Source organism: Halichoeres trimaculatus, unplaced genomic scaffold (genome assembly GCF_033239565.1).
Source record: "Halichoeres trimaculatus isolate MK-OKI-2021-1 unplaced genomic scaffold, fHalTri1.1 fHalTri1_scaffold_11, whole genome shotgun sequence".
Lineage (NCBI taxonomy): Eukaryota > Metazoa > Chordata > Actinopteri > Labriformes > Labridae > Halichoeres > Halichoeres trimaculatus.
This window is the reverse complement of record NW_027437189.1, coordinates 24,969,383-24,995,862: the sequence shown is the minus strand read 5'-3', so window position 1 is coordinate 24,995,862 and position 26,480 is coordinate 24,969,383. Positions and strand designations below refer to the sequence as shown.

The window sequence follows — 26,480 nt, the reverse complement described above, 5'->3', positions numbered from 1 at the left end:
ATTTATTAATATATCTGTTTAAGTATGCTTTGGAAAAAATGGCATGCACTTAATGAGAACATTGTTAATAAAAATAAATTAAAAAAGAAACACATAGAAGCCCACGGACAATTACATTAACGCAAGGGGGCGTTTTCCAGGCATTGTATTTTGTTCTTTTACTTCCGGTTGGCAGCTACAGAGTTGACTTGCCTTCAAAATAAAAGCAAAGATGCATTTCATTCAATTGGGAAAGTTGTTTAGTGTTGGGGACTCCGTTCAAACACGTCTGCAGATTGGTCAATGGAACAAACTTACCACCGGCTGATTCAGGATTTTCACTATTTTGGTTCATTAAGGAACTATTAACCAGGAATTATACTTTATTTTGGAGTTACTTTAGGAAGCTAAGCAGTTGATACCTTAAATTATTCTATCTTTATACAGGCGTGTTCATGTCATTGTAGTTTTAACTTTTTCATATTTGCAGACTCGCGGAACACACCGGCTATATCATGGAGTCACAGGTATGATGATTATGTTTTTTCTGAACGGATAAAACTAAAACAAGCACAATGCATATGCAGACGTATCGCATGCGTTCATTGTGATTTTATGTCAATTTAGCTTAATTTATAACGTTAGCCAGCTTCCAAGTCAAGCTAGCAGACTGTCAGTGATCCTGTTGTTTGCGGAAAACTCCAGGAAGTTCCTGGTCAATTAATTCTCCAAACCTTGCTCGAAACCGAGCGTGTTCTAAATCTATAAACCTATGTGTTTTACCGATTATTAAGGCTTGGTCGTGCAACTACATCGTCGAACTTGTGTTATTGGGTGGCATTCCTGTATTCACAAACATAAGTTTCCTAAGTTTCATTTCATGGCTAGTGAGCTAGCAAGCTACAAGTGTATGAAATGAATCGGGCATTGTTAACCGTGCGACAGTTTGGGTCACTGCGACGAAGAGTGAGTTATTGTGTTGCTTGCTGTCAGGTGACCACCAACCCTGAGGAAATCGTCAAGCTCTACAGAGAACTCAGTCTCTTCCCATCTTTGAGCAAAGCAGATTTGGGACCTGTCATCACTTCTCAGTATGGAGGGAAATACAGCAACATCTACACAGGTAGTAGACACAGACGGCTCCAGTAACAACATTTTTTTATGTTGTATTTTCAGTGACCTGGACAAACTTGTATTTCATTTCTTCTGCAGAGTGGAGCCAGCGTGATCTGGAGAGGAATGAAAATGTCAAGTTCTGCAGACAGTACATAGTGTTCCACGATGACAAGTCGGTGGTCTTTTCTGGACCATCGGGAAACAGCACTGAGATTAAAGGAGAGTACGTCAGCATTTTTACATTATGATAGAGGGAGAAGAAGCTCTCATGTGCCTAATCCTGAGCCCTCTGTACAGTATCTGATCATTTTGTTTCTCTGCTTAGGTTGCTAAGTAAAGATTCTCCTTCAGGTGAAATGAAGGCTGTTGTTAGAGAATGCACCATCACAGGAGAGGACAAACAGTTTCTGGAGGTGTGTGGTCTGATATTTTTGTGCTTTTGGTTTTAATCAGGTTCTGCAGTTATTTTCAGTGACGCCTGCAAGTTCATTATCTTTATCTACCTGCCACTCATCTTACCTGTAGTGCAGGTTTAGATCTTTTAGATCATTCACTTCTCTCATCTCTGTTATCCTTCAGATCTGGAGTAAAAACATCAAGATGAAGAGCATCAATCTGACGGCACTGAAGAAACACGGCAAAGTCTATGAAGATGGTGAGTCTTCTGCACCTTAGATTACATGTCTTTATAGCTCTGATTGTGTGTGATCACATATTAATAACTCTTTGTTTCTCTTTTTATAGAACAGTTTGGCTGCTTGGTTTGGTCCCACTCTGAGACCCACCTTTTGTATTTGGCAGAGAAGAAGAGGCCTAAGACAGAATCTTTCTTCCAGGTTTGTTAACAGAACTGTCTACCAGTGCAATTTGTGATTGTCAGCACGCAGTTGCAGTATTCTTTTGAGGTTTAAAATTACTGCCCTGTCAATGCCAGCGTTGTAGGAGTTACGGCCCTCACCATATCAACAGTTTTCACAGTATATGTGGTACACTGATTGCCTTTTTTAAATTTTGATTTACTGCTAATGAAACAAACAAACAAAAAACCTCACTGACAGGTTTAAAGCTAGCTGAGATTTTAGCACATTATTAAAAGTAAGCTAATCGTTCAATCTTCGAAACAATGCTAACATGAACAATCTGCAAATGCTTGGGAAAAAAACAAGGTAGTTTCCATTGCCTTTTTAGGACTGACACTATCTGGGGCCTGGCCATAAGGAGCAGGACAAAAAGTTTTAATCTCTCCATCTGATGCAGTGTTGATTCACTTTTTCTGTATTGGTATGAGATTTGTGAACTAATGCCACACTAATGGCTCTTGATTCTGTTTGTCCTTTCCTTTTGAAGTCTGACTCGGCAGGTTTGTCTTCCATGGCAGAAGAGGAGGAGATCACAAGAGCAGAAAAAAAGGAGGCTGTAAAAGTAAAAATATTGTGCCAAATAAAACAAAATATCTTTGTAATGGTTCCTAAAATTGTGGCATTTATGAGTAATAAATATGTCTGAAACTCAAAAAACTGAAATTGGTTTTGTTGTTTTTCCTTCTTTATTCCTGCAGGGGGAGCAGTTTGCCTTCTATGAGGACTGGGGAGAGGGACTGGTTGGTAAGAGCTCTCCAGTGCTTTGTGTTTTGGACATCGATGGTGACAGTGTCTCTGTGTTGGAGGGCGTGCCAGAAAATATCTCACCTGGGCAGGTCGGTGCAGAAATTTGTGTGACAGTGCACGGCTCTGTTTTCTCTGTTTTCAGTCATTTGTAGAATTTGGACCCTATTTGCCTTCACCCTGTCTGTTTTTTAAATTTAATATTTTCTTATTTTGCGATTTTAAAACCATGTCTCGGACTCTGAAGGCATTCTGGGCTCCAGGAGACACCGGTGTTGTGTTTGTTGGCTGGTGGCATGAGCCTTTCAGACTTGGCCTCAAGTTCTGCCCAAACAGGAGGTAATTACTATAGTACTGAGAAGAATGGAAGCTGCTTTAACAGGAATGTTTTCATGCTCCAGCTGCAAGTTATTCATATATCAATATCATTTTTTTTCAATCAGGTCATCCCTGTTTTATGTGGATCTCACTGGAGGACAATGTGGTAAATGAATGGCTGCGTGTAATTAAGAGAATAGTACTGACTTTTTCATAAACATAATTAAAATAAGTAAGAATACATCCTGGTACCTACGTACAAAGCATTTCACATCAAGTCTTTTGCTTTATAGTCTAGTTACTGTAGTTTACATCAGACACATAATCTGCCAAAGCCAAACTTTGTTCTTACTGCAAATGTTCATGTTTGTTATATTTGTCTTTGTATCACTTTAGAGCAGCTATCATCAGGTACCAATGCTGTTTACTCCCCTCGGCTGAGCCCAGATCGGTGTCGGATTGTTTATCTGGAGTGTTCTGTCTTTGGACCCCACATGCAGTGCAGCAGGCTTTGTATGGTAAGACAGGATAAAACCTCTTTTTCTACTCATGAAACCTCTTATATCCATTCTTTACGCAGTGCACCTGTGTTTTCATTTCTGTTGACGTAATGGTTTCCTGATGTTGATGCTACATTGATTTATTATTTGCCTTTTTTTCTCTGCTTGCACGTTGTATTTTTAGTATGACTGGTATACCAAGAAGACCTCGGTGGTGGTGGATGTGGTGAAGCGGCCTGGCGAGGGTAAGGAGCACTCGTTTGAGGCATCAATGCTGTTTTATTTCATGCTTTATCTAATTGAGCTGTGTCTGTGTCTTTTTATGTTTTCGTGTTTTTTACAGATGGTTTCACTGGAATCTACACCTCTCAGTTGTCTCCCCTGTGCTGGTCGGCTGATAGCCAGCGTGTTATCATCGCTTGTCCTCAGCGCAGCCGCAAGGTACTGTTGGTTTTCTTTATGTTCTGTATTATTATCATTAAGCACATTAATGCAAACATAATCGGACAGAGAGTTTTTTGATATTTATGAATTAATAAAACTTTTGTCGTCTTGTAGGATCTGTTGATGGTTGATACAAGCACTGGGAGAATCACATCCCTGACTTCAAGTGAGTCACAAGATACACTAATCGCCCTTAGGTTTATTCAACCCCTCCTTCCCGTCCTTTTTAATGAACTCATTTACAACCTCCTTTGTATCATTGAAGCTCTTGTACCACCAGTTTCTACCTGTGTCTTATCATGCTTTTTGTTCGTCTGTAGAGTCTGATGTTGGCAACTGGAGTCTTCTGAACATAGAGAGAGATATGATGGTGGTCAGCTGCTCCTCTCCTAATAGCCCTCCAAGCCTGGTAGGAGAATATGAATGGACTTCATTCAAATACTCAAAAACTACAAATCTTTTTGATGATGATGGTTCTGTGTTGCTTACTGAAATGTCATTTTGTGACCAGAGGGTAGGTTTCCTCCCTCCCAGGGACTCTGAAGAGGTAGTGGTCTGGGTCACTTTGGAAGACTCCCAGAAGCTGCCGGATATTGATTGGCAGATCTTGACATTCACCCCTCCTCCAGAGCAAGACAACAGCCAGTATCGTGAGTATTCATATTCATAAGGTAAATTCAGGGTAGTGACAGATTTATATAATTAAATGCCCCAAAGAGGAGTCATTAAGCTTTGAGTGTAGTGAGTCTGATTAAAGGAGATACAGAAACATTTTGTTCCTCTGTTATTTGTGATGTCAATCCAAATTTTGAAATTGTGACAGCTCAAAAGCAGAATTTAGGCTAAGAATTTATATTGCGTGGGTTCTGCTTGGAAAGGTTTGCTTCCCTGATTGGCAGAAACGGCTGTGTCTCAAATCCCATACTACTGCACTTACTATTTTGAGTGAAAAAGTTCGTTCACTCTAACCCCTAAATTCCACCGCACACACTGTGTGCATCGTGTTTTATTTGGAATCTTCCGCGTACTTCACACAGTGACTTCCTGTCAAGTGCTTTCTTATCGACAGTGAATTTACAAGGTTTAGAAGCGGCTGTGCAGAAAATAGACCTGAAGCGTATTTCTCACGCCTGGGCGCGCACCGCGTTTCAGCAGCGCGTGCAGTGGATTTTGCCTGATAGATTACAATGGAAGCTAAGTGCTCCGCAAGGCAAGGCAAGTTTATTATATATATATATATCTATAGCACATTTCAGCAATGCAATTCAAAGTGCTTTACAGGCAGAACAAATTATAGAAAACAATTATAATTCAAATAAAAATGAGATTAATTAAAAAGATACAATAAAACAAACAACAACAAAAAAAGCAGTACGTTTCAAGGGCGCGGTGCTGTGCTGCACTGCCCGGGGTGTACTGTGGAATTTAGGGGTAACAGTATAGAAAAACATAGTGTGCTGGGATTTCTCAGCTGGCACACTCAAAGCTGTCAAAAAGCTGAATGTGGAAGGCAGGACACTTCTAGCCCTCAAACGTGGCCATATTGGTTATTTAGCAGAAGGGGTGGAAACAGATTAAATTGTGGATGACAGTTGCAAATAAGGAATAACAAAAGGTGGTCTTGTGAATGGTTGTAAAAACGACAGTCATTTCTTGTTAGCGTGAAGCAGCGGTGTTTGATTTGAGACAGCCCTGTAAAAACTGGTGTTTTTTTCGTGTACTTGATGTGAGTAAATTAACATGTTAACTAGTTTCTTTTAACAGGGTTCCTGTGGATCCTTGAAAAGTCTTAAAAGGCATTGAATTCATAATTCTAAAACTAAGGCCTGAATTGGCATTAAAAAGTCTTAAATACAAATTTCAAAAGTCTTAAGAATTTGAACACATTGGTAAGATTGATGTTAGTTTGAAGTAAAAAAATATTAAGTAACATTTGTCTATTTTTCTAAATAATTTCCTGATTTACTCTCATGGCAACATCGTGTACTCACAATAGCGGAACTAACAAAACGGTGATGTGGTTGCACCAGGAACTTTTAAAGCAGGCGCATGTCTTGGTTCTACCGAGGGTGCCTGGAGAGAGAAAAAATTAAGGAAAAATTGGCAAAAAAAAAATCCAAAAGTGGCTTAGGAAAACTGATTATGGCAGCAAAACTGAGAATTAAATTTGAAATTAAATTTTAAAAACCATGTAAAAATTCCAAAAATGGTTGTGACAGTGGCCAGAAAAGATGAATAGGGGCAAAATAGGCATAAAGCTGTAAAAATGGGGTTAAAAAAAGGTAAAAAGTGATGTTTTATGTAAAATAAACATAGGGTTAAAATTGCCTCTAACCCAGGTAATTCATATGGTGTTTTTTTTAGTTTTGTTTGTTTCAATTGAAGTTTGTTGTTGACTTGTTTTTGAATTTGATTTCCAACGTCATTAAAAAAGTCTCAAAAAGTCTTAAATTTAACTTGCTTTGAGCTGTAGGAACCATGTGTAAGAAGTGCAGGTTTGTTTGATCAGTGCTGGGTTTAATGGATTTGTGACAGATTTGATTCTTTTTTGTTGTTGTTCTGTAGAAAACTTTAACAGACCATAAGAGTGACTACCATGCCGACATTTCTGCTAGCAGAGGAACAGCCATTTATGGAACAAACTTCTTCTTTAATGTGTCTTTCACTCTAAGTAGGGTATAATTTACACTGAAGGTTGATCAAATGTTTCTGTCTTTGTCACATGATAGAGGATGTACGTAGTCTTAGAGGGGGCTAACTAATTAGTATTCTATATATATATATTCTTCCAGCTGGCCTTGATTTTGAAGCTCTGCTGATCAAACCAAAGGAGGTTAAGGATGGAGTGAAGCTGCCTCTCGTTGTCAATCCTCATGGTTGGTTAATTTCATTTTGGTGTGTAAACAGAATTTACAATACAGATTCATTTTTTTCATTCACAGTCTGAGGAAACATTATGAAAACATCAGTCAGTCTGATTCAGATGAAATTATCAATGCCACTACCACTGCATAATGTTGTTATTCCTCAAAATGTCCTTTTATGGAGGAACCTGAGATGTTAAACCTGTATTTATTATAAATTCAAAGCTATGTTCAGCATTTAGGCCTCAAAGACACAGTACATAAAGAAACATATGTCTTTTAACACAACCTGTTTCATCTTTTTTTCACCAAGGGGGCCCTCACTCAGTGATTGTAGCTGAGTGGATTATGTCATCAGCGGTGCTGTGCAGGATGGGCTTTGCCTCATTGATCGGTAAGTTAAATAATGATCTGTGATGCCCGCTCAGAGGCTTATTACTCATTCACTGTATAAAACTCATGAGCAAGGTTCACATGCTTTCTCCTGCCAACAGAGATATACGGTGCAAAGGTCAGTTTCTTCAAAGACTACCAGACTAAACTCTGAAATTATGGATTTCCTTTAAAAGAGGCTTTTTTTTTGTTTTAATTAAACATTAGAATCTTTCTCTAGAGAAAGCTGCTTGTTGTACACCTAACCAGTCTCAGCTTGGTGAAATTAGTTTCAGTAAAACTATTTCTGTTCACAGACTGCAGGGAACCTGGGGCACCGAAACTTTGCCAGGTTTTCTATTGCCATTGTCTGTTTGAAGAGATACATATGTTTTGTTTCATTGGGGAAGTAGTAGTTGCTCAGTTTATTCTGAGCCTGAACAATGTTGAAGTTTACATTCACAGAAGAAAAAAAATGCCTGGTTCACATCTCTGAAGCAGCTTTTTCAGTTTGAAACAGAGACAGTAAACCAGTATCAAACCTACTCTTGTAATCTTTGTAAACATTTTGCTCGATCAGGTCTTATGCATCATTATATCCCAATTTGAAATATACATGCCAACAACGTCAATGTGCCTTTTTTTAATGTAGTGAACTATCGTGGCTCTCTGGGGTTTGGCCAGGACAACATCCTCTCATTACGTGGCCTTGTTGGCAACCAGGATGTAAAAGATGTTCAGGTAAGAATCAAATGTGCTATTTGAAAGAAGTGTTTTTTTAGAGTATAAAATGTATCATCATTTATTTATTTATTTTTTCCTTCTAGTGGTGAAACAGTCTTCAGAAAAGTACTTGAAGAGGGGGAATTGGGTGTTTTGGAGAAACCTTATTTCCATTTTCATCTTAAATGCTTCATTTTAGCTGCTGTCTCTTTAAGGCTCCCTGCTGCTTTCAGCCCCCTGGAGGCCTGTTGGGGGCAGAGCTATGGGCAGACCGTGGTGTTTGCAGCCTGCTCTTCCAACATGTCATGAACCAGTTAGGAAACCCTTATGCGATGACCTCATCTTTTCTTTTCAAGTCTCATGAAGATCGTGTGACGTTCTTGTGCTATTTTTTAGAACTGACCACTTTTTAGCAGTTTTCAGACAGATTCTGGGATTTTTACAACATATGAATATGTATCAGTTTGAAAATCTGCACTGTATGTACAGTTCAGTATGGACATCCAGCATTATTACTTTTTTTACGTATATAAAATATAGGAAAGCACAATACTCCTTCTTTAATGGTGGTAACTTACAAATTGATGTTATATTTCCCATATTTCATAGAGGTTTGTTACCACAGTGCAGAATCTACATAATCCTCGATTTATTAATTTTTTTTCCGTAGTTCTCATCCTTCCACATCTTTCCTTTCCAAAATGTCCATCCCCTCTTTTTTTTCTTCCTCCCAGTTTGCTGTTGAAAGTGTTCTGAAAGGAGAGGAGTTTGACACACAGAAAGTGGCCATTTCTGGAGGCTCCCATGGTGGTTTCCTGGCCTGTCATCTTATTGGCCAGTACCCAGACTTCTACAAGGCCTGCGTGGCTCGCAACCCGGTCATCAATTTGGCCTCCATGATCGGCTCCACGGACATTCCAGACTGGTAAGACAGCCACATTTTAGATCCTTGTGCATTAGTCGTATACAACTGTTCATCTTTTATTTTATCATCTGCACCTGTGACAGCTCACTATGACAGCTGTGAGCAAGTGAGTGGGATAAAGGGCATGTGTGTGCCTCTGCCACTGTCTGCCACTGTAAGGGATGGAAGTGTTTCATAGTGCACTAACATACACTGTAGGAACCAAAAGACTCAATGTCATTCTGTGATTTTTTTGTCTTCTTCCCGTTGATGTTAATCAATGACTTCTTCAGGTGCATGGACGTGTCAGGCTACAACTACAGCACAGACGGTCTACCTGATCCAGCCGTATGGGAACAGATGCTAGAGAAGTCTCCCATTAAACATGTACCACAGGTAGGAAGATCTCAGTTTCTAAGTCTTACTGCATGTGCATATGATAAAACATTGCAAAACTTATCTCTCATTTAGGTTAAGACACCAGTGTTGCTCACTTTGGGGGAGGATGACAAACGAGTACCCCCAAAGCAAGGCGTGGAATACTACAGAGCTTTGAAAGCAAAGCAGGTCCCAGTCCGGTAAGCAGTTATTGTCAAACCTGTTGCACTGCATTGCAGGGTTTTAATTGTTTGTTCGCTAACTCTCAAATACATTTTTTCTTAGGTTGCTGTGGTATCCAGGGAACAACCACGCTCTCTCCAAGGTGGATGCTGAGTCTGACGGTTTTATGAACATCGCTCTGTGGATAATTCAACACTTGTATCAGTGATAGCAACTACAAAAATAAACCTGGACTTTTCTGTGTGCAAGGGATGTTCTGCTTGTAAGGTCCAAGCCAAAGAATTTAAAGTGCTCTCAAACCTTAAGGTATGTCAAAAAACAAAGAAGAACTCTTAAAATATGTTATGGAAAGGGAACTCTTTCTGTGATTAATCACGCACTATGGTTATTTCCACTGTTCATTTCTGAAAGTTGAAGGAGCAACAGCTTTACAGCACTTGAATAAAAACAGTTTTGATGTAGTTTCATTCAAATGGTACAGTTTGGACCAATCTTGACGCATAGAGTGAAAACAAAGGGCTTTTCCTTCCGTTTATTGTGTTTCAGAACACATTCAGAAATTAAGTTAATGCTATATTTCCTCTGTTCACTGTCACATTTTACAGCTTGATTTTCTGATACTGTGCACTTAATAAAGTTATTATAAAAATAGTAAGATGAATCTCCAACTTTACGAGCTTATATGCAGATTGAAACTGAACCTGATCTTTAAAGTGGTGTTTCAGTTCCTTGTACCTTCTTAGAGTTCTCTGGAACTCCTGGGGAAAAAAGGGAAGTTATTCTGCTTTGATAACCTGTGGGGAAAAATGATGTCTTTTCTTCTGATCAGTCTCTATGAAGATAAAAAAATAGATTGTAAGGGTTTTTTACATAACTTTTAGAGGTTGTTAAAGAGAGCAGTTTTGGGAAAATCTTCTTCATTAACTGTTTGATATCATTAACTGATGTCATCATGAGCCAAACTTTTGTCACATGACTTGCAACACGCTAGTGGTAAATTCTACCACAGGCTTTCACTTCTGCATAAATAGGTAGAGTTTCTTGTCCCTGCACAAATTTTTACATAACATTTTCAACGTCTGTCTCAACACCTGGAATGAGGATTGCTTTATCTGACTTCTAACAATCTGTTATGGTAAGTGAGAGATTATTTCATTCAAAATGTATTTGTCTGACAGAAAATGAGGTACTTGCTTGATTGTTAAGTTGACTATATGCTGGTGCTGGAGTCCCTAAAAAAGCTAGAGAAATTGTCTTTATGATTCCTTTTAGCTGCTCAAATAATACAACAGTACTTGAGAATATAAACTAAATATGCAAAGTGTAATCCTCGGTTTCTTTTTGCAGGCTGTTTTGAAGAAGATCTTGTTCTTTTGTCTACTTATTCCATCAATGAGGACCAAAAATACCAAATACTTTCCATGTGAAACAGATAGGAATGACTCTATGGTCGACTGCTCAAACAGAAAACTTGATAATGTCCCTTCAATCAAGTCTGATTCTGTGAAACATGTCAATTTAAGTAGGACTGAGTTACAGCGAATTCACCAGAGTGATTTATCGGACATCCCAAACCTTCACATCCTGAGTATAACGGAGAACTGTCCACCAGGTCATCCAAGACATTTGGATGGTTCATGTGAAATGAAAATTGACAGAAATGCCTTCAGCAAGCTATTGAAGCTTGAATTTTTGTACCTGTCAGGAAACAGCCTCACCTCAATTCCCTGGTTACCTGAAAGCCTGAAGGTCCTTGATCTGGAGAAAAACCACATCTTCCAAATTGCTGATCCCTTAGGAACACCACATCTTGAACAGCTCTTTCTCTCCATGAACTGCTTTTATGCCAATCCTTGCTCCCAGCCTTATTACATTGGAGAGAGGGTTTTCAGAGAGCTCTCCAATCTCAAAAATCTTACATTAGGGTATAATAATGTAACATCTATCCCTAAAGGGCTACCACCCTCTCTAAAGACTCTGGATTTAAGAGAGAACAAAATCACAGAGGTTTTAAATGGGGCATTTGCAAACTTAACTTCCCTTGAACGTTTGGTTTTGGAGTGGAACTGTCAGCGTTGTGACCATGCAGCCAGGCCCTGCTTCCCTTGCCCAAATAATGACTCCCTTCGCCTTCACCCAAACTCACTCTATTCTGAAAACAGCTCCATAACCTTCCTGAGCTTAAGAGGAAACTCACTCAGAACATTCCCAGAGGGTCTTTTCCGACCATTGAAGAATCTACATGGATTGGACCTCTCTGACAACCTCTTGGCATACGCTATACAGAACGGCACTTTCTTTTCAGAGCTGAACAGCCTAAGATGGATAAGCCTCATCTACAACTACGAACCACTGATGACATTTCCCAAACTGACCCTCTCCCCACATATGAGCAACATATCTAATCTTGAAAAACTCCTTCTGAGTGGAAACTTTTTTCATGAGGTTTCAGACGAGAGCATTGATGTTCTGTCAGAACTGAAAAATCTGAAATCTCTAGAGCTTAGAATGAACTTCATCAATAGCTGTGATCTCAAAGGTCTTCAGAAGTTACCATCTCTCATCAGTATTGACCTTTCTCAAAACATGCTTAATTTCCTCCCATGTTGCTTGAGCATGTCACCAGGGACCCTGGAGCAGGGAAGCTGTCGAAACCAGAAAATGGATGGACAGAATTTCTTTGACCAACCGTTTTTACATGATGGAGAAGCTGAATCTGGAGTTGACATCTGGAAATCAAACCAGCCAAACAAGCTGCAAATGATTGAGGATGATGTGACTGTATTTCCATCACTTTGGGACTTTCAAAAACAGTTTTGCAGCCAAAACCTCACATTTGACCTCTCTCAGAATGACATAGTGTTTCTGAATGAAAATGTGTTTGAGGGCATGGAAAATGCAGTTTGTCTGGACTTTTCCTACAATTACATGAGTCAAACACTGAAGCAAGGGGTGTTTCAAAAGATGAGAAAGTTAGAATATTTAGATATGTCTTTTAACAGACTTGATTTCTATTACAGAGAGGTGTTCAGTGAGCTTAGTAAAACTCTGAAGGTGTTAGACGTGAGTAACAACGATTTTCACTTCAATATGAGGGGGATGGGCCATCGTTTAGAGTTTCTTCAGAATCTACAAAACTTGGAAGTTTTAAGTCTAGCGAACAATGGTATTGGGATGCGAATAGATCACAGGCTGGTCAGTGATTCTTTGAGGTACCTCTACTTCAATGGAAACCACCTGAATATAATGTGGGATTTTGATAACAACAAGTACACTTACTTTTTCCAAGATCTGACAAACCTTGCCTATCTAGACCTCTCGAACAATGAGCTGAAGTCGATCTCACCAGAAGTTCTGTGTAACCTCCCAGGAAGCATTCAGTACCTCCGCATTATGGAAAATAAATTAGGGTACTTCCCATGGCACAATATCTCAGTACTCAGCAACCTGCGTCATCTGGACCTCAGTCAAAACTTTCTCTCTAGCTTGCCCAATAGAGTAATTGGATTTGGTGCAAATTTTTCTCTCTTGGACCTCAGTCACAATCTCCTCAGTTGTATCCCTGAGGAGTTTTTCAGTAAGGCAGAGTCCTTGAGGTACCTGTTTCTCAGCCACAATCAGATCAAAGAGTTAAACCACGAGTTTCTTCCTGCCCCTTTTAAAAACAACAGTGCCCTCCAAAAACTCACCTTGCATGCAAATCCATTTAAATGTGACTGTGATACCTCATGGTTTGCAGACTTCTTGCGTACAACTCCAGTGCAGATTCCTTATCTGTTCACATATGTACACTGTGAATACCCAGAATCCCAACAAGGCAAAAGCATATTGATTATGGATAGGCATTCCTGCCAGGACATTTACGGTGGCTTAGCCTTCCTCCTCTGCTCCTTCTTGACTGTGACATTCACCGTCCTACCCCTGCTGAAGCATCTCTATGGCTGGGATCTGTGGTATTGCTTACAGGTACTATGGGCAGGATATAAAGGCTACTCCCAGCTGACTGGAAGGGATTCACAGAAACACTATGATGCTTTTGTGGTGTTTGACACAAGGAACCCTGCTGTGAGAGACTGGGTCTACAATGAGTTAACCCTCAATCTGGAGAACATGGGTCAAAGGAGGTTTTGTCTCTGTTTGGAGGAGAGGGACTGGATTCCTGGTCTTTCATGTATTGAAAATCTACACAATGCCGTCTACAGCAGTGTGAAAACAGTGTTTGTGCTGTCCAGTGGTGCTTATGGCAATGAGACAGTGAACGGTGTGATCCGCCAGACCTTTTTCATGGTTCAGCAGCGGCTCTTGGATGAGAAGGTTGGTTAAAGAATATTTAATGTCTGTTTTCTAATAATGAAACTCACCCTGTCTTGTGTTGTCAGCATGTTTTCATTACATGTAATCGTCTCTGGTTTGTCTAAACCAGGTGGACGTGGCTGTGCTGGTTCTGTTGGATGAGATGTTTCCCAAACTGAAGTATCTCCAGCTGAGAAAAAGGTTGTGCAGAAAGTCTGTGCTGTCATGGCCAAGAAACCCAAAGGCACAACCTCTTTTCTGGAACCAAGTGAGAATGGCATTGTCTTCAGATAACCTCAAATTTTATGACAATAACATAAGTGAAAGTTTTATGTGACTACCTTTAAGGGTCCTTATTTTTTCCACTTTTCCATCACCTCATTGTGACAAAATTACAATTGTTATATCAAATATAATGACTTTTTAAGTACATAGCATCATTTTAATAATTCTCCTTTTTCGTGATGTTATTGACTAACATAATTATAATTTTTTGTTCAGTCAAACTTTTATATAATGTTTCATAATTTTCTTTCCAAATGCGTTTTCTTTTTTGTTGTTGGATTGAAGTTGCTTATGAGTAACTTACTCATTGTCTTCAAAAAGTTGAGTATTAGCAGATAAATGTTGCTACTGTGGATCAGAAGGTCATCAAACATGCTGTACATTATTTGACATTGATATTGAGCTCTTTAAATAAATTTAGCTTGTTTTAATACAGTATACTGATTTCCTAGGTATTTCAAAGCAAAGCGTGCACCAGCATATAACACATCCCTGCATCTAATCTCAATTTTCACTTCTTCTTTGTAACATACTGTAAGGAAATGAGACTCATAATTTGTTCCTTAATGTGTGACTCACACTGTGCCCTGTAGCATCCAGTCAAAGAAAGAAGAACCTGAATTTCTCACACTTCCCTCTTTGACCAGTGCATATGTTAACAAAGAAACGTTTTTACATGCTTTTTAAGTAGCTATCAACCCTTTCTTACTCAGTAGCAGGCCTTTTTTTCCTCCAGTGTAAGTACACACACACACATACATTCATATACACTCTCACTCTGAATCCTTTTCAATTTCGTGGGTTTAAATTTGGGCTACAGGGGGCAGTGGCAAAGCTGAAAGCATGTTGAATGCAAACATGTGACGCACGAAATGATGGAATGATGCATCTAGGTTTAAAATTTTTTTTTTACTTTTGATAAAGCTGATTAAGTACGCTTTCACAAAATACTCATCCTCAACCAATCTTTTAGAGACAGGCTTGGTATCTTTGGCTATATTGTGCAAAACTCGTTTTTGGTCGTTTTGACTAACATCTTCTCAAGCAAATTTAGCTTAACAGAATAAAGCTTATTTGGTCTTTTTAACTATTTCCATAACTACCTACCGTTTGCTCCTGTCCGGACGTAAATAATTACGACACTGACTGTGAAGGCGCACATTCTAAAGGCCCATGGAGAGCAGTCTATGGTGGAGAGTTTGACAGTAGAGGTGTGCAGCGAGACCCCCACCCTCACTTTATTGGCTTCTATTCTATCACGTGTCTCTACATGTACTTTAACAGAATAAAACTGACTTTGATTGGATTAAATAACTGACTGAGGGTAGGCTATTTGTTGTCTTGTCTGTTCGAACACTGAAATCCACTTGTTTATTTACTTTTATTTCTATTGTTTAGTGTGGGTTAATGTAGGTTAAAGTGGGAAAGTACAGTGCAGACTGTAATGTGGGTGTTGGGAAAATGAAAAAGCCCTTCCTCCCATCATCGCTGTTCGTGCTGCCCCACCAACCACGCGGCGTAGGTCGCGCACGCGCCAGCTTGTGAGAGCGCGCCCACGAGGACCCGATGGCGGGGCAGGTCATCATCAGAGAGCTGAGCCGATGAGATCATGAAGCCAGCGCCGAGGTCGGACAGGGTACGTTTTGATGTCAGAGTGATGGAGAGGTGCCTGTCCGGTAAGCTAGCACACCCGTTGCGTGCACACCTGGATTTTGGGGCATCATTTTGCAACATTATTTAAACAAATGAAACTGTGCTATTAGTTTGTGTGGCAGATTAATTATTATGTAAGGTACTAGCTGGAAATCATGTAGCCGTGTGCATATGAGCAAGAAACTAATCCTTCATGCCGTGGTTGTAGTAGAGTTATTCGGGCGTCGGTGTTCAGGCTGCGTAAGCACATGCCCAGCGACCCTTTTTCGCTCGAGCCAAAGATGAAATACGAAGCAGTTTACCTCAAAAGTTTTTTATGCGACAGGTTAGTAGCATGCTGCATTATGTGAAGTGGGCTTTTGCGAACAACTGTTAGCAAGAAAATTAACGAACTACGCTAACATCACCTCAGTGTAGTTGGTGACTCTGGTTCTTCTTTTTGCGGCAACAGCTGGCTGCCAACTCTGAAGACAGTGGAGGGGTGTAAGGAAGGTAAGGAATGTGGCATTTTTTTACTTGTGGCATCTATTTGTTTCCCCCAACAAATCAACAGTCCTATTTCCCTTTGTGTATTTGTTCGGTCGGTATGCTTTAACAGAGACGCAAACAGCTGTCTTAACTTGTAGTTTAGAGAAAGAGTTGAATTGCATCTTGAAGCTCTGTTTTACGCTGAATAACCTAAAAATAACTCTTTACTGAAATAAATGATTGCCTTTGCTGTTTCTCTGTTTTAAAAAGGTATTACTCAACCTGTCAAATTTTATTGTATTCTACAACACTAGGATACGGTTAAGTTGGATATAAAAGCAATATTTTAGTGTTAAAATTTAACACATTAAATGTCCCCATTGCTGTCACATAATGCTGAATGTATTGTGTCAAACAATGATGGATAAGGGATTGACACCAATGTTATGACTGACAAGTAGATTTAACCAATCTCTCTGTTGCATCCTGTGCAGGGACTCCCAGCACCCAATCCTTATGGATTAGAGGAGGGATTATTGTTTGGATTTGCCTCTGCTTTACAGACTGAGTCCCCAATATCTGGTCCATGTTAGACTAGATGTGCTTACTTGGATTTCCTATTTTATAAATATTTTTTTTACTAAACAGATGACCTCATACGTGTGTGTGTGTGTGTGTGTGTGTGTGTGTGTGTGTGTGTGTGTGTGTGTTGTGTTGTAACTGTTTTTGCAGAGCCGATAATAAAAATAGCACAGTCTTGATATCCTTCTCTTTCAGAAGTAGCACGAGTGCCTGCTTTGAGTTGAAGCCTCAGGTATCATTATGTCTTCAGCCCCGATACAGTCTGAAGATGAGCTTTGCGAGTGTCCCGCTGGGAAAGGAGATAATAAGGGCTGGTCCTCCAATTCCCTTTGCAGTGGTTGTAGCCAATTACACTATCAGGTGTCTTTTTTTCTTCAGACCTGACAAAGCTTCATACAGCAGTGCACTGAGTGCTGTCCATGGTGCTGAAATGATCAAACTGGTCCCTCTCTCGGCTGTTCTCCCTCACTATACTGTGGTGGCTGTGGCGGAGCACGTTACTCTCTTTCAAAGGGGAAGGAAATAATTCACCACTTATCTGTATTGTGGTAGTGAAGGTATTTTCATTTCCTACCAACCTCATTCAATTTTATTGTGGCTTAATTTTTTTTATTTTATTTTATCAGGGGAACTGGGGTTGGGGTTTTTAAAAGCTGGTGCTTCTACACTCCTGACTGGCCACACCTTAGAGCCAAATAAATAAATAAATAAAAATTTGAACGTTCTACTTTTAGAAATGAAAAAAAAAAACATAATGTGAACCATTTCCCTTTTTTTGATTATTTGTAGAAGTTCCTGACTTTTTCCCTCCCCTTGTATTTGAAAGTTTTAAAAAGGGCTGGAGAAACAATTCTTCATATCATGTAAAACCATAATGTTAAAACAATCAGTGACTTCGGTTCAAGCGGCAACCTCCACTCTAAGAATATGAGACAAAGCTGAAGTGCTAAAATCTGCTGTTTCTCAAGTTTCTGCCTGAGGCTGGCAGCTGGAAATACCAGAAGTCACATACACACCAAGCCAAAAAAAAAAAATTCTCAAAGCAGAAATTAACCTATTTACAGCCTGGTTAAAAAAAACGTCTTCTGTCTGAATCGGTAATTTTACTATACGTACGTAGGCAGTCCAGAGGATATTAAGATCGTGAGCTCGCCCAATCAGAGGCACAGCTCAGGTCACATGACTGAAAGTTGCCCCAAAGCCTTTGTTACTTCCAATATGGCTGGGATAGCCGATGTGCTTCATTTTCCGTTTCAGAACCAGATGAGTGACGTTGCGGAGTCTACATCCATGTTTTATACAGTCTATGCTTTGTTTACAGTGAAGATATTTTTTATAATATATAATGTTGTGATCAACCCACCTTTCATGTATTTATTCTCTTAATATTTTTTGCTCTCTTGCTTGTCTAGAGTTCATGATGACCTGCTCTGTAGATGAAGTCTCAAGACCTCTGGCCTGTGTGTCCGGGAGCCCTCTAGCCAACAGTTGCTGCTACTTTCTTGTAATGGGACAAAATAAGACTCATCCTCAAACCCTTCCCAAACAGGAATGGACAGATAAAAACTGAGAGGCCCAGAGGTGGCCTTCATTCAAAACCTTTTTAGTTATTGTTCCATCAAGGGACATGAAAATATACCCAACCTTAGCTGTTTCCTCCCAAAGGTGTACCCCCACCATATGAAATATGCCTTTGAATATTCGAGCTAAGCCCTCACAGGGCAAGCTGTCTGCTGGCTCAAAAGATGCCGGCACATCTCACTCACGCTTCTCCAGATCTACCAAAAAAGGCAAGCAGGCGGCAATCTCGATGCCAGGCTCCCGCTCTGGGCTGGAGCCTGGCTCTGTGTCTGGAGGCATCCCTGCACCAGCGTCTAAACCACCTGGAGGTCAAGGGTCAGTGTCAAGACCGGTCTCGAAAACAAAAGCTGGCTCATCAGCAGAGAAAGAGGTCTCACGTGGCTCGGCAACAGCCCCAGGAGGTAAGACAATGTCTATGGAGAACATCCAGTCATTGAGTGCTGCTTATGCCACTTCAGGCACCATGTACCCCTCTGAGCGGGAGTCCTTGGAACCCTCTGGTGGTTACCCCAAAGGTACCATGACACTGGGTAGGAGCACCAGCCGCTCATCCTACACTAACCGGACAACAGCCATGGGAAGCAGTCCCAACATCACCTCTTATGGGTTGCATCACCCTTCAGACCCCTATGGAGACCAAACCTTGCATCCTGCAGGGAGTTCCAGTCTGCGGCGCCAGTCTGGGAGGCATCCCCAGGCATCGGACTCTACTGGGCGAGGGGAGGGGTCCACATTTGATCTCCAAGCTCAACTGAGAGAGCTGCAGAGGGAGAATGACAACCTGAGGAAAGAATTGGATGGAGGGAGAGAAGGACGGATGGGCCACAGTATGAACAATGTCAACTTCTGGAGCCCAGAAGTGAAAAGAGACAAAGGGTTAAGATGGGAGGAGGGAGTCAGGCCCTCGGTTTTGAAGGACCAGTACAGGACTAACCAGGAGGACTTACAGGTGAGAAAAAAATCACAGTGAGGAGAAATTTTCAAATGTAGGAAAAACTTGATTTTTATCACAATGTTTCTTATTTACCACACACATCACATTCTAACTTTTTGTGCCAACCCACCCATCTCTCTGCACGTCATACCCCTCACATCATACCTTTTGTTCCTGTCTTCAAGGTTGCATTGGAAAGCTTCAGTGCAGTTCATTTGTAAAGATGTTTGCCAGGCTCAGTGCTGTCTGTGTTTCCATGGGAACATGCCCGAGTGGCAACCATTCGAAGTGTTAGCCAGATTCTGAAAAAGCTCAGTGCTACTCCTGGAGGGACATTGACCGGTCTATTCTGTGCCACTTCTCCCTGGAGTCAGTCCCACTCACTCTTTCTTCACCATCCATTGCTAGAACTGTATTTCAGTTCTATGTGTGTCTGTCTCTTGTTTTATCCATTTCCACCCTTCTGTATTTTCATTTCTCTGTGTGGCATTTTTCCTCCTTAGGTATTTTCCTTTTTGTCTGATGGAATAAAAGGGTTTCTCCAGAGAAAACATCCAAAATCTCTTCCACTTAACAACTCTTGAGCTTTTATTAGCAGTCTTTATTGCTTTCATCTCCTTCACATAAGCTTGAGAAACTTCAACCGTATCTGCACCCGTCTATATGACCCCCTCCCTTTAGTTACCAAGGAGCCACCTCTGCATTTGTATTTATAGATTTTTCATTTCACATTGTCATACACTGTGAGGACACTAACACATACACATACACACACACACCCACACACATATACTCATGAGATCTTAAAACCTGAAATCAAAAACATAAATTAATTCATACTAAATTCCTTCATGTACTTAGTCATTGCAGTATGAGAATTCTTAAAAATCTATCCCGCTCCTCCTCAAAACCCACCCCAGTTTAAATTTAATGTTCTGCAGATAAGGTGTATCTTATATCAGTTATTGAAGACTTTCCACATGGATACAAAACTCTCCTACAGATACACTAAAAGATACACACTCCTTTTCCCACCCACAAGGTGTTATATCCACCAAAGGTGGTTCATTCACTTAAAAGATAAAAGATGCATTTACCACCAGTGTTCTGATGTTCAGACTCTCATGTCTCGTATTAAGAAGAGCAGGACAGTCGGTGTACCCAGCCTCTGTGTATCTGCAGGCAGGTCGCGACTTGGCCCTCAGCGATAGATAGATGTGTTTGTCTCTGTTCTGTTCTTTCAGGCAGCAGACTCATACACTTGTGTATTACTGTTTTTTTTAAGTGTTGAGTCATTTGTTTCCCCCACACTCCTGTGAACAATAGTTTTCCATTCACTCTTTACTGCTTTTATCAAGTGACACCACTACTGGTTTTCTTATCTTCAGATTTGTTATTTCATAAACCCTATGCATCATGACAAAACCCTTCAGTGCCCTAATGAGAAAGAAAACAAAGCTTTTAGAGTGTCTCTTTGGCCTTGTACACACATAGCCTGGTAATTGCAAAAACTAATAATCCCACTTTGTTTTTAAAATATTTGTCCACATGCCAAAAATCTGAAAAACCACCAATAAGTGCAGCTCAAAGCATGTCAAAACCAATATCTTTCAGACATAAAATTGGTGCCAGCCATTTAGAATAAACCCCCCATCATTTAGCTGTGATGTTTGAGAACCAAAAACTCTGTTTCCCAGTATCTACACAAAACCATGAAACCAAGATTTTCCAAAACCTTCACTTTGGCCAGAGTTTTCTGAAAACAATGTTTTTAGCGACGTCAAACTGCGGTTAGGTGTGGATGACAGGCCTAAACATATGAAAACACATATGATTTCCCAAATACCTTGCTATGTGTGGACATGGCTGTAAAAACTTGTTTCCCCGCACACATTAGGATACTGGGATAGAGGAAAGTACACTTCTGAGGTAGTGTTTAAAGTACATCCTAACTTGAGCTAAGCCAGGTTGAGTTCAACATTACCAATGTGGCTGCTGTCAATGATAGGCTTCAAAACTCCATATCAGAAACAAATGGGTGACATCATAGACACTAGCTTCATATATTTCAAAGTCTATGCTATTTACTACATCACATATATTATGGCAGAGACATGCTTGTTATCATTGTTTTGTTTGTTTCCATATGACTAAAAACACACAGTATAAGAGATTGCAACATAATTTACTTTCATCATTTGGTTCAATCAGCAGTCACATAAGAAGGAGACTATTGCAGATAATTTGTCCTCCATAATAAAACCTTGATAATGGTGAACTCTGAAGAAAACCTATCCGAAAATCAAGTAGAGCACACGACACAAGCTAAGCTATCATTAGTGGTGGTCTCTTGATGTTCTCTATTGGCATTCACGTTGAAGAAGCTTATATTTTCAGTATGAAGCTGCTGTCTTGAATGCTGTGGTGATTGGTGTAGTATTCACAAACTCTTAGCACGGTGACTTAGCAATATTGTTAAAACATGAGTTATCAATATGCAATCCTAGTAGAACAGGACTGGTTTTGATTGGTCTACGTTGATTGCAGATATGGCATCCACATAATACAGGTTTTGTATTTGTGAAGTTCCCCATCCTTTGTAACATATACTTATAGTCAACAGCTGTGGAATACACATTTCCATTTGGGACTATTTTTTCTGACAGCAAAAGATTAATGTTTTTGCTCTGGTCACAAAAAATGTGAATCAAGTCTCATTACAGACAAACAGTATCACAGGTGGGGAAGCTGTAATGTATCCACAGTAAATCCTTGGCAGCAGCACATAACAACCTGCTAATATCTGGGAACTGATAAATCAGGTTGTTGAAAGCCTTCAATATATGCTCCTGCCACGACTTGATAGAAATTAAGTACATACTTTTTCCTCTTGCAAAAGTGAGCCGATCTTGATCACAACTCATTACTACACCAACTTTATTATCTCTTGCCAGATTAATAACAATTTATACATGACATTTCTAATCAAGGTCGTTATTAACCTTTTTGATAATCACTTGTAATGTTTAGCCCAGATAAAAGCCCAGGCTCTTTACTGGTATCTTAAAGGTGCTGAGCAAAAATACAGCCTTTAATGCAGTCGATGTGATTCTAACACTTATCTGCTGTCCTCTTCTTCTTCTTGAAATCTTTATTCACTATCTACCCTTTAAAAAATCCCTTTCCTCCCTTTTTTTCCTTCCAGTTTTTGCCCTTTGAGACTCTCTTGGGAGAGTTCAGCCTGTCAAGAGAACTTTGTTATTAGCATAAGGAATGTCACCTTTTCCCTCAACAGCGACGACCAGTGCTGTCCCTTGACCATCTGTTTGTTTGGTGTTTGTGTGTGTATGAGTTTGTGTACACTGGCACATATGTATTTGTGTCTTCAGCCTTGGTTGTGTGTGTGTGTGTGTTAGTGCGGAGGATTGTCCACCCACTCCGACTTGATATTCAGTGCTAGCTTGTTGCATTGATTATCCGTTTTCACCCTCGCCTGCCTCCTACATCTCAACTCTGTGTCCTTGGCGCTCCCCACCTTCTGGACTCGAGCAGAGGAGTAAGAATGCTTGAGGAAAAATTAGTAATATCTTCCTACAGATTGAGAGATTAGTAATTCCACTTCCGTTTGGTGTTTGTGTCAATGAGTGTTAGTCATCCCTGACGATGACTCAGATGTTTTTCATGTGCGTTTTTCTCTTTTTTTTTTTTTTTTTAAATTCCTGTCTCACTCTTCTCTAACAGCCTTTATGAATTCCTTTTGACCAGGGTGGGAACTTTGGATCTTCCATTCTGGAAAGTTGGGAGCTTTTAATTAGCATACTGCATTTTGCATTACTTACCCATTACTCATGTCTGTGTCACTTAGTATTGACTTATTCAAGTGAAACATGTATGGATGAATCAATCAGTCAACAGATCGTTAAACTCCTCAGTCTTGCATAAGCAGGTTTGACTCCCTCGTTCTTCATTACTGAACAGTTATTAATTAAAGGCCACGTTTTCCAAGGCTTTTAAATGTCATATCATGCAGGGTGTAAGAAAACCCTCAGAGATGAGACATGTGACATTTGAAGTTTTCTCTTCCACACGATGGTGTGCCAGAGAAATCATGTGGAAAATCTTATTTTACAGCGGATAGATGATTAATTTTTCTGCCACATTTGAGTGCACAAATCTTGTTTTGATCTACTGTTGCAAAGAGGATAAAACTTTGGATTATTTTATTCCATTTACTTGTTATTTTTTGAGTCAGCATAATGACATTCTTTGTACTAATTGTGCCCTTGATTAAGATTCATAATTGACAAGTATCACAGTTTTCATCATGTTATTACATGAGTTACAAAATCATTTTCATATGGAGTTTAATTACCTCAAATCAGCTCTCTGTAATCAAATTACAGTCACTTTTGCTTTGCTCTCTCTGTGTTTTGAAGGGAATTATCACCCTCTTGTGGCCAAAGTAAACAAAAACACCCAGCAGTTCAGTGAAATTTACATTAGGGTGTGATGTTTATGATTTGTCATTTTCAGTTTTTCTTAATGCATATGTGTCTTTTTCCCCTCCCTCAGCTGCAGCCTGGAGACATCAGAAGGAACAAGGTGTGTTTTGTTTCTTGATGTATAGTTTTCACATGTGTCACATTGCTATTTCATTTTATTTTTGCCTTTTTCACAAGGGAATAAACTCACATTTAGTCAATATTTGTCCTTGCAGCAGATTCCATTGACGGTTCAGGAGCTTCAAGAGGAGCTGAGGGCTCACAGGGAGATGAACAGTCGCCTCCAGCAGCAGCAGCAGCGACAGCAGGCTAACTCTGGCTCATATCGGGAACTCCACACCGACCAGGACCACAGAGGGGGGCTAAGCCCTGGCCACAGCCCCAGACAAAGCCCAAGCAACCTGCACAGTCCTGGCCCAAAGAACAGCTTGAGAGCCAGCCCATCCAACACCTACAACCCAAGGCAACAGGAAGCTGATGTCATCATTCACAGCCCGGGGTATGGCTGTAATGCTGCAGTCACTGTGCAGAGAATCAGCCCTGCTAACACCCTTCAGCCTGCACCGAGGAACAGTCCAAGTCAAGTCCAAGCCCTCTACAGCCAAGGTCCCCAGTTTGCTCCCAGCTCCAGCTCACTTCGCCCCTGCAGCCCCTGCCAGGTACCGGGGTGTGACGGCTTCTCCTCACCTCCTCCTCTGGATCCATCAGAGGAGAATTTCTTCAGGCTGCAGTCAGAGCACGAGAGGCAGGGTAAAGAGTTGCACCTGCTGAGGAAGACTATGGAGGAGATGGAGATGAGAATTGACTCTCAGAAGCAGACGCTGGGAGCCCGGGACGAGAGCATTCAGAGGCTGCTGGAGATGCTTCAGGGTCAAGGCCAAGGTCAAGCTCCCTGGGGTCGGGGACAGCGGGCAGGCATCATTACGATGGCAGCTCAAGAGGCTGAAGCTCAGCTGGAGAGCATGCATGTGAGAGAGGTATGTCACAATCCATGTGTTTAATGGTACTCTGTGCAGACCAGTTATCTCTAGTTTCAAACAGAAGGGTTAGAGAGTGTGAAAAAAGTTTTTTATTATTTTTTTATTTTTTTTATCATCATGCATTGATCGAACATGGATATGTTTTGCGTGTATTAACAAAACACGGCAACTTTACCCTGACAGACACTAACTTTCCACCAATTAAGTCCCATGTAATAATCTACAGGCATTCTATTTGTATTTTAATGATGTCATTACGAAACTATTGGGAGTGAATTTATTGTGTATCTGCTGTGTGTGTGAATGTGTCAGTGCATTATTTGTGTGGGCACAGTGCGGGAGTAGAGAGCAGCTCAGCAGGTCTTATCAATGGGCCAGATTAACATACGGAGAGCTCTAAGCCTGGTTCAGCCATGCCGTTTTACAATCTGACTCCTCTAGTTAGTATACATGTGCATGTTAGCGTGTGTGTGTATGTGTGTGTGTGTGTATGTGTGTGCCTTGGTATGCCCAGCAGGCTCATATGGCACTTGCTTGTATTCCAATTTTGTCTGCATTGTCCTTCAGGTGAAACTGAAGACGAGGGAAGTTAGGTGTTAAATTTATCCATGCCAGTCAGGGGTCCTCTCTAAATTACTTCGGTTGAGTTATTGTTCCTGCACCTCTCTCTTTCCTTGTCTTCTGCAGAGATCTGATTTTACTGACTGAGTATTTCAAAGAAGCTGCCCTGCAGTTAGCCGTGGTGTAGCACAGGTGTCTCTATATCCTGTGCCAGGAAGGCTATCAGCAGGCTGCTCTGTGCGCTTCACTCCTGCCTTGTTTATTTTTAACTCCTAAATCTTCTTAGCCTTTAATTTCTCTACCTCTCTGTCAGTGTGTGTGTGTGTGTGTGTGTGTGTGTGTGTGTGTGTGTGTGTGTGTGTGTGTGTGTGAGTGTGTGTGTGTGTGTGTGTGTGTGCGTGCGTGTGCGTGTGTGTGTGTGTGTGTTCTAAGTCTGTGCATGCCTCTGCTATTGTTTGTGTACTGATGTTCTTGTTTTTCTGTCTCTCTGGTGTTTGTCTGCCTCTGTTGTTGAGGCCTGCTCACAATGATTGTATGTGTGATTGTGTGTGTATGACTTTGTGAGCATGCGTGCACATCTGGGACCTGTCGGCTTAGTATCAGTAGCGAGGACACTCCCTCGCTGGGCTGCCGGTGGCTGATGGGATATCCACCCGTGCCGGGTGTTTGGTCACGGTGATGGCTTTGACGGAGTGGAGTGTTGGCGTTTCAGCCCATGCTAATGCAGCCACTGCTGTGCATGAGTTAACTCATGTCTGAGTGTGTGTGTGTAACGTATGGGACCTTATGGAGCTGTGTGTGTAAGAGGTGAGTACCTGTTCACACACACTCTGTGTGTTGTGCTATATTTACCTGCTTGACAGCTTAACACATACTTCGGGTGTGAGGGGGAGGAGGGGGCGTCTGGATCTGAGAGGTGAGGTTAGAAGAAGGGGGGGAGACGGGTGAAAGGAGTGTTTTCCTTTGGTAGAAAAACAAGCTGTGTTTGTCTGAATATTAATGTATGATTAATGAGAGAAAACACTCCTGACTGCCCTGATTGAAAAGACATGGTTGTTGTTCTTTCTTTTTTTCACTCATGTGCTTCTCTCCTTCTTACCTCCTCTCCTTCTCTGAGGCTGAGCTGGTCTGACGAGGTCTCACTTTGTGAACATGTATATGCAGGGGTATGCGAATGTGTATAATTGATCACAGCATAAGTGTAGAAGTGTTTTTAGATTAAGGAAACAAAAACAAAATGGTTTTCCTGTGTGGAA

General features: G+C 40.7%; 3 protein-coding genes across 8 annotated transcripts in view; all 3 read left to right on the top strand.

The window, feature by feature from the left end:
- The first annotated feature begins 229 nt into the window (after positions 1 to 229).
- On the top strand, positions 230 to 10,036 carry LOC141799234 (acylamino-acid-releasing enzyme). Of its 2 annotated transcripts, XM_074681418.1 has the most exons (23): positions 230 to 506; positions 973 to 1,102; positions 1,192 to 1,318; positions 1,421 to 1,508; positions 1,675 to 1,750; positions 1,840 to 1,931; positions 2,443 to 2,517; positions 2,654 to 2,791; positions 2,947 to 3,038; positions 3,143 to 3,183; positions 3,414 to 3,535; positions 3,702 to 3,762; positions 3,861 to 3,958; positions 4,076 to 4,127; positions 4,282 to 4,370; positions 4,473 to 4,611; positions 6,754 to 6,837; positions 7,139 to 7,219; positions 7,850 to 7,938; positions 8,655 to 8,845; positions 9,118 to 9,220; positions 9,296 to 9,402; positions 9,488 to 10,036. In XM_074681418.1, exons 1-23 carry the CDS (start codon positions 495 to 497, stop codon positions 9,591 to 9,593), a joined length of 2,193 nt encoding a protein of 730 aa, XP_074537519.1. In that variant the 5' UTR covers positions 230 to 494; the 3' UTR covers positions 9,594 to 10,036. The 2 variants fall into 2 exon arrangements, with proteins under 2 accessions (XP_074537519.1, XP_074537518.1); XM_074681417.1 differs by lacking the exon at positions 230 to 506 and having other exon boundaries at positions 682 to 1,102.
- Positions 10,037 to 10,777: 741 nt separating this feature from the next.
- tlr9 (toll-like receptor 9) lies at positions 10,778 to 14,019 on the top strand. Its single transcript, XM_074681416.1, has 2 exons — positions 10,778 to 13,699; positions 13,809 to 14,019. Exons 1-2 carry the CDS (start codon positions 10,778 to 10,780, stop codon positions 14,013 to 14,015), a joined length of 3,129 nt encoding a protein of 1,042 aa, XP_074537517.1. The 3' UTR covers positions 14,016 to 14,019.
- Positions 14,020 to 15,501: 1,482 nt separating this feature from the next.
- The window catches only part of LOC141799230 (ERC protein 2-like), a 185,507-nt gene continuing 174,528 nt past the window's right edge, over positions 15,502 to 26,480 (top strand). For 2 of the 5 annotated variants that reach the window (XM_074681411.1, XM_074681415.1), the window contains exons 1-5: positions 15,502 to 15,599; positions 16,068 to 16,108; positions 18,079 to 19,196; positions 23,754 to 23,783; positions 23,899 to 24,660. In XM_074681411.1, coding sequence (XP_074537512.1) covers positions 18,354 to 19,196; positions 23,754 to 23,783; positions 23,899 to 24,660 — 1,635 coding nt within the window. In that variant the 5' untranslated portion in view covers positions 15,502 to 15,599; positions 16,068 to 16,108; positions 18,079 to 18,353. Of the gene's footprint in view, positions 15,640 to 15,727; positions 15,942 to 16,067; positions 16,109 to 18,078; positions 19,197 to 23,753; positions 23,784 to 23,898; positions 24,661 to 26,480 lie in introns of those variants that run through there. The other 3 variants (XM_074681414.1, XM_074681412.1, XM_074681413.1) reach the window with 3 other exon arrangements.

Excerpts from the sequence above, each read along its gene's own strand:
- LOC141799234 (XM_074681417.1), top strand. The coding sequence starts at position 895 with ATGAATCGGGCATTGTTAACCGTGCGACAGTTTGGGTCACTGCGACGA. Across the intron at positions 2,518-2,653 it reads AAAAAAAGGAGGCTGTAAAA|GGGGAGCAGTTTGCCTTCTA; the intron begins GTAAAAATATTG and ends TTATTCCTGCAG. Across the intron at positions 3,184-3,413 it reads TCTCACTGGAGGACAATGTG|AGCAGCTATCATCAGGTACC; the intron begins GTAAATGAATGG and ends GTATCACTTTAG.
- tlr9 (XM_074681416.1), top strand. The coding sequence starts at position 10,778 with ATGAGGACCAAAAATACCAAATACTTTCCATGTGAAACAGATAGGAAT. Across the intron at positions 13,700-13,808 it reads AGCGGCTCTTGGATGAGAAG|GTGGACGTGGCTGTGCTGGT; the intron begins GTTGGTTAAAGA and ends TGTCTAAACCAG.